Raw genomic sequence first — 5,871 nt, 5'->3', positions numbered from 1 at the left:
GCCAGCGACGATCCGCGCCCGCGTAAGCCGAGCGTTCCCAGGATCCTTCGCGGCCAAGCCGCTTCCTGTCCTCGAGGCTCCGTGTATCGTTGGATTCTGGTGGACTTTAAACACGTGTGTGGCCGGGCGCAGTGGCTCACGCTTGTAATCCCAGCACTTTGGGAGGCCGAGTCGGGCGGATCACGAGGTCAGGAAATCGAGACCACGGTGAAACCCTGTCTCTACTAAAAATACAAAAAAAAAAAAAATTAGCCGGGCGTGGTGGCGGGCTCCTGTAGTCCCAGCTACTCGGACAGGCTGAGGCAGGAGAATGGCGTGAACCTGGGAGGCGGAGCTTGCAGTGAGCCGAGATTGCGCCACTGCACTCCAGCCTGGGAGACAGAGCGAGACTCCGTCTCAAAAAAATAAAATAAAATAAAATAAAATAAACACGTGTGCAACAAAAAAGCACGCTGGATAACAGATTCTGGGAGCAAGCACAGGCGGAAGCCTCTCTGGGAAGTACAATCCCTGAGCGTGTGTGTATCACAAATCTGGCGGCAGGAATGAAAACGATTTTGGCCAGAAACAGGCCCGCGGCGACTTCTGGGAAATGGAGTCCGCGGTGAGGTCGCCGCGGGGCATGTGCGCATGACAGGAAGTGGCGCCAATCAGGCGCGTCCCTCTGGCGCCGGAGCAAGGACCTGGCGCTGGGCAGTACTTGGACAGTGGTTCTTAAGCTCTCGCGGTTGCCCGTCGATTGTTGACAGTTGCCAGCTGCCAATCGTTTTTCAGAAAGCCAGCAGCGGCATTTTCACCGCGTCCTGCTTGAGGCCGAGCCAAAGAGTGGCTGTGACTCGGGAGACGAAGTAGAACACCCGGCTGGGCAGGCCCAGTCCGGGCTCCCGCGACCCAGCACCGCAGGATCAGACCGTGCCTCTACGGGGAGAGGCTGGAGAGGAAGAGTCCAGCCTGGGAACCGTCAGAGCAGCCCTGCAGAACGGGGTGGGGGCTGCTGTAGATAGACCCTGACGTCCGGAGAACTGCTGGGAGGCTGTGGCGCAAGGTGGGACTCAAATGCTGGAGGAAGGAGGTGAGGAGTGGTAGAGGGAGCGATCGTCAAGAGATCGGCTGCTGCTTCGTTTGCCCACGACTGCCGCTGTGTGAGCCGGATCAGAACTCTCTTTATCTCTCCTACAGGTAGTTGGAGACAGTCATTTTTTCTTTCTTTGCCCGTGACACAGCCCCAGGAGATCCTGAGAACATGTGCCCCCTACAGTCCTTTTTTGAGTAAAGAATTCGGGGGTCAAAAAAGTTTGAGGACCTTAGACCTGCGTGATTTCTGAGTATTGTACCACGTACCCCAGTCTGCCTGATGGACCAATGACAGTGGAGAGTAGGAGAAGTGGGTTCCTGAGGACTTCTCTGTCGCTTTTCTCTTTCTAGCCCTTCTCGAAGCAGCCAGGGATGCTTGGAAGCCCGGGAAAGTTTGAGGGCAGGCCAGCCCAGTAGGACTGTGAAGTTGTGGAGGACAGGGGAATTTGCAATTAGAAGGCACAGGTTCTCTTAACCTGTATTTCTCCATGGAAGAAAGGACAAAATAACGTTAACTACTTTGCTTACCTCTGAGAATTGTAATTCTCAAATGAAATAACACTTTTGAAAGCACCCTGAATGTGGTACAGAACAAATGTGTAAGCAGGCAACCTCTTTTAAGTCTTAACCACCAACACCTCTGCTGTTCACCCCTAGATCAACTGTATTTGGTCTGTTACTCTACAAGTGCAATTTTACATCCAGAATTTGGTGCTGTCCCCAAGATCAAGAGGTCCTTATATTTGCTTTGTTTTGTTTTTGAGACGGAGTCTTGCTCTGTCGCCGAAGCTGGAGTGCAGTGGCGCAATCTCGGCTCACTGCAACCTCCGCCTCCCAGGTTCAAGCGATTCTCCCACCTCAGCTTCCTGAGTAGCTGGGACTACAGGTGCCCGACACCACGTCCGACTAATTTTTGTATTTTTAATAGAGACGGGGTTTCACCATGTTGGCCAAGCTGGTCTCAAACTCCTGACCTCAAGTGATCCACTGGCTTCGGCCTCCCAAAGTGCTGGGATTACAGGCGTGAGCCACTGCTCCTGGCCAAGAGATCCTTATGTTTGGTCTTGCACTTGAAGAGTAGAGAGTGCAATTTCACATCCAGTATTTTGTGTTCTCTTTCCCAGAGACCCGGGAAAGCAGAGCAGATGGGTCGTCATCTTCCCCATACTACAAAAGAGGAAAGGAAGGGCTGTCACGTTAGATAACTCTCAGTAACAGAAGGTCTGTCCTAAGATCAGGATCCAGATCTATATTTTATTCAGATATCATTCACGTACCATAATATTCACCCTTTTAAAGTGAACAATTCGGTGGTTTTTAGTATTTTCACAGTCTTGCAACCATCACTGTTTAATTCCAGAACATTTTTGTTATCTGAAGAAGAAACCCCGTAGCCTTTAGGAGTCACTCCCCAGTCCCTCATTTCTCTACAAGTCTCTGGCAACCACTAATCTACTTTCTGTCACTATGGATTTGCCTAGGACATTTCAAATAAGTGGACTCATAATATGTGACTTTTTTTTTTTTTCTTGAGACAGAGTTTTGCTCTTGTTGCCCAGGCTGGAGTGCGATGGTGCAATCTCAGCTCACCGCAACCTCCGCCTCCCGGGTTCAAGCGATTCTCCTGCCTCAGCCTCCTGAGTAGTTGGGATTACAGGCACCCGCCACCACGCCCAGCTAATTTTTTGTATTTTTAGTAGAGACGGGGTTTCACTATGTTGGCCAGGCTGGTCTTGAACTCCTGACCTCAGGCGATCCACCCGCCAATATGTGACCTTTTGTGTCTCACTTAGCACATCATTTTCAAGGTTCATCCAGGTTATACCATGCGTCAGTACTTCATCCCTTTTTATGGTAGAATAATATTCCATCGTATGGAGAGATCACATTTTGTGTATCCATTTTTCAATGAATTTTTGTGTGTGTATGTTTTATTTCTCTTGGGCACATACCTAGAAGTGGAATTACCGCGTCATACAACCCTGTTTAACTTTCACAGGAACTGCTGAACTTTTTCCACTGTGGCCACATCATTTTCTATTCTCAGCAGTGTATGAGGTTTCCAGTTTCCTTACACCCTCATCAACACTTGTTATTCTCCATCTTGTTTATTATAGTCATGTTAGTAGGTGTGATGTGTTCTCTCATTGTGCTTTTCATTTGCTGTTCCCCAACGACTAATGATGTTCAGTTTCACGTAGGGAATGGCTATTTGTATCTCTTGCTTGGAGAAATATCTGTTCAAATCTTTTGCCCATTTAAGAATTTAGTAGGGTCAGGCGCAGTGGCTCACACCTGTAATCCCAGCACTTTGGGAGGCTTAGGCAAGCAGATTACTTGAGGTCAGGAGTTTGAGACCAGCCTGGCCAACGTGGTGAAACCCCATCTACTAAAAAAAAAAAATTTAGCCGGGCGTAGTGGTGCGCGCCTGTAATCCCAGCTACTCGGGAGGCTGAGGTAGGAGAATCCCTTGAACCCGGGAGGTCGGGAGGTGGAGGTTGCAGTGAGCCGAGATTGTGCCATTGCACTCTAGTCTGGGCAACAAAAGCGAAACTCCGTCTCAAAAAAAAAAAAAAAAAAAACAGAAAATTATGTGCTAAGCCAGCATTTCAGCCTCCCAAAGTGCTGGGATTAGAGGTGTGAGCCACTGTACCCAGTCAATAACTAAATTCTTTTTTTTTTGAGGCAGAGTCTTGCTTTGTTGCCCAGGCTGGAGTGTAATGGTGTGATCTCAGGTCACTGCAACCTCTACCTCCTGGGCTCAAGCCATCTTTCCACCTCAGCCTCCCAGGTAGCTGGGCCTGCAGGTGTGCGCCACCACGGCTAATTTTTGTATTTTTAGTAGAGACGGAGTTTCAGTATGTTGCCCAGGCTGATCTCGAACTCTTGGGCTCCCTAAGGGCTGTGATTACAGATGTGAGTCATTTCACTCAGCCTCTTCACTTTCTTGACAGAGCCTTTTGGAGCATAAAGTTTTTAATTTTGAAGAAATCCAACTTACCTATTTTCTCTTTTGCTGCTTGTGCTTTTGGTGTCATATCTAAGAAATCAATGCCTAATCCAACCTCTCAAAGATGTATGGTTTTCTTCTAAGAGTTCTACCCCTTTTTCTTTTTTTTGAGATAGTGTCTCACTCTGTCAACCAGGCTGGAGTGCAGTGGTGTGATCACAACTTGCTGCAGCCTCGACCTCCCTGGCTCAAGCGATCCTCCCACCTCAGTCCCCCAAGTAGCTAGGGCTATGCGTACGCACCACCAAGCCTGGCTAATTTTTGTATTTTTAATAGAGACGGGGTCTCGCCATGTTGCCCAGGCTGGTCTCGAACTCCTGGGCTCAAGCAGTCTGCCCACATCAGCCTCCCAAAGTGCTGGCATTACAGGCATGAGCCACTGCACCTAGCCAAGAGTTACTTCTTAACTTTAGGTCTCTGATCTATTTGGGGTTAATTTTTATATATGGTGTGAAGTGAGACTCTCTGCCCAGCCCTCTTCTTTTCATTTAAGCAAATGCCTTAAATTTGCAGAGTCACTTTCTCCAAAGAACTAGGCAATAGATAATCTCTTTAAACTGTATACTTATGTGCTGGGCATTTGCTGACTGCTTTATCTGTATGTTCCTTTAATCTTCACAGCACATTATCCCTTACAAGGGATTATCATCCCCATTTTGCAGATGAGAAAAATGAGACTTAGAGAGGTTACGTGATTTGCACACTGCTGCTGAGTGGTAGATCATGGATACTTGAGAGTCTGTGAACACTCTAATGCCTCCCTACATCTGAGTGAGTTGATGGAATTTCTGAGGTAGGAGGGAATGGAGAAATTTACATCACACTACAGGTCTGCAGATTCAGCCCACGTGCCCTGGTACTTGCTATGTCCCCTCTTCACAGTGAGAATTGGTGACTTCATAAACTGCTTTTAACCTTATTAGTTTTTTTCTCTTTCTCTAGTACTGCCTTCCCCAGACCCTGCCCTTCCCCAAGAGGAAAACACAGGAGAGGAAGGAATGGCTGCTGGTCTCCTCACAGCTGGGCCCCGGGTAAGTTGGAAATTAACTTTGGAAGGCATCCTTTTCTTCACCCCTAATATTAGTGATAGGGTTGGCTTGTTTTTTGTTGTCATTTGTTTGTTTTCTTTCTTTCTTTATTTTTTGAGACTGAGTCTCACTCTGTCGCCCAGGCTGGAGTGCAGTGGCATGATCTCAGCTCACTACAACCTCCATCCACATCCTGGGTTCAAGTGATTCTCTTGCTCAGCTCCCGGGTAGCTGGGATTACAGGCACGCATCACCACACCCAGCTAATTTTTTTGTATTTTTAGTAGAGATGGGGTTTCACCATGTTGGCCAGGCTGGTCTCAAGGTCCTGACCTCAAGTGATCTGCCTGACTTGGCCTCCCAAAGTGCTGGGATTACAGGTGTGAGCCACTGTGGCTGGCCTGTTTTATTTTTTTTGAGACAGGGCCTCAGCCTGTCACCTAGAACGCAGCGCCGTGGTGAAATCACGACTCACTGCAGTCTCGACCTCCTGAGCTCAAGCGATCTTCCCACCTCAGCCTCCCAAGTAGCTGGGACCACAGGCTCGTGCCACCATGCCCAACTCTTTTTTTGTTTTTTTTTTTAAGTTTTGTAGAGTTAGGGTTTTGCCATGTTGCCCAGTCTGGTCTTGAACTCCTGGGCTCAAGCCATCCTCCAGCCTTTGCCTCCCAAAGTGCTGGGATTACAGGTGTGGGCCACCCCACCCCGTCATTGTTGGTTTTGTTTTGTTTTGTTTTTTACAAGTTTTCTGCGGTGAAC

At 48.4% G+C, this 5,871-nt stretch overlaps 1 protein-coding gene across 6 annotated transcripts in view; it reads left to right on the top strand.

Annotated features, from left to right (window-relative positions):
- Nucleotides 1-5,871, top strand: part of ZNF79 (zinc finger protein 79) — a 30,891-nt gene that overhangs the window by 10,359 nt on the left and 14,661 nt on the right. Inside the window, exons 1-3 of one of the 6 annotated variants that reach the window (XM_055271019.2) lie at nt 659-1,179; nt 4,747-4,855; nt 5,027-5,115. In XM_055271019.2, coding sequence (XP_055126994.1) covers nt 5,083-5,115 — 33 coding nt within the window. In that variant the 5' untranslated portion in view covers nt 659-1,179; nt 4,747-4,855; nt 5,027-5,082. Of the gene's footprint in view, nt 1-23; nt 1,674-4,746; nt 4,856-5,026; nt 5,116-5,871 lie in introns of those variants that run through there. The other 5 variants (XM_055271017.2, XM_055271015.2, XM_055271020.2 and 2 more) reach the window with 5 other exon arrangements.

This window comes from Symphalangus syndactylus, chromosome 3 (genome assembly GCF_028878055.3).
Source record: "Symphalangus syndactylus isolate Jambi chromosome 3, NHGRI_mSymSyn1-v2.1_pri, whole genome shotgun sequence".
Taxonomy (NCBI): domain Eukaryota; kingdom Metazoa; phylum Chordata; class Mammalia; order Primates; family Hylobatidae; genus Symphalangus; species Symphalangus syndactylus.
This window is presented reverse-complemented; position numbering and strand designations above follow the sequence as displayed.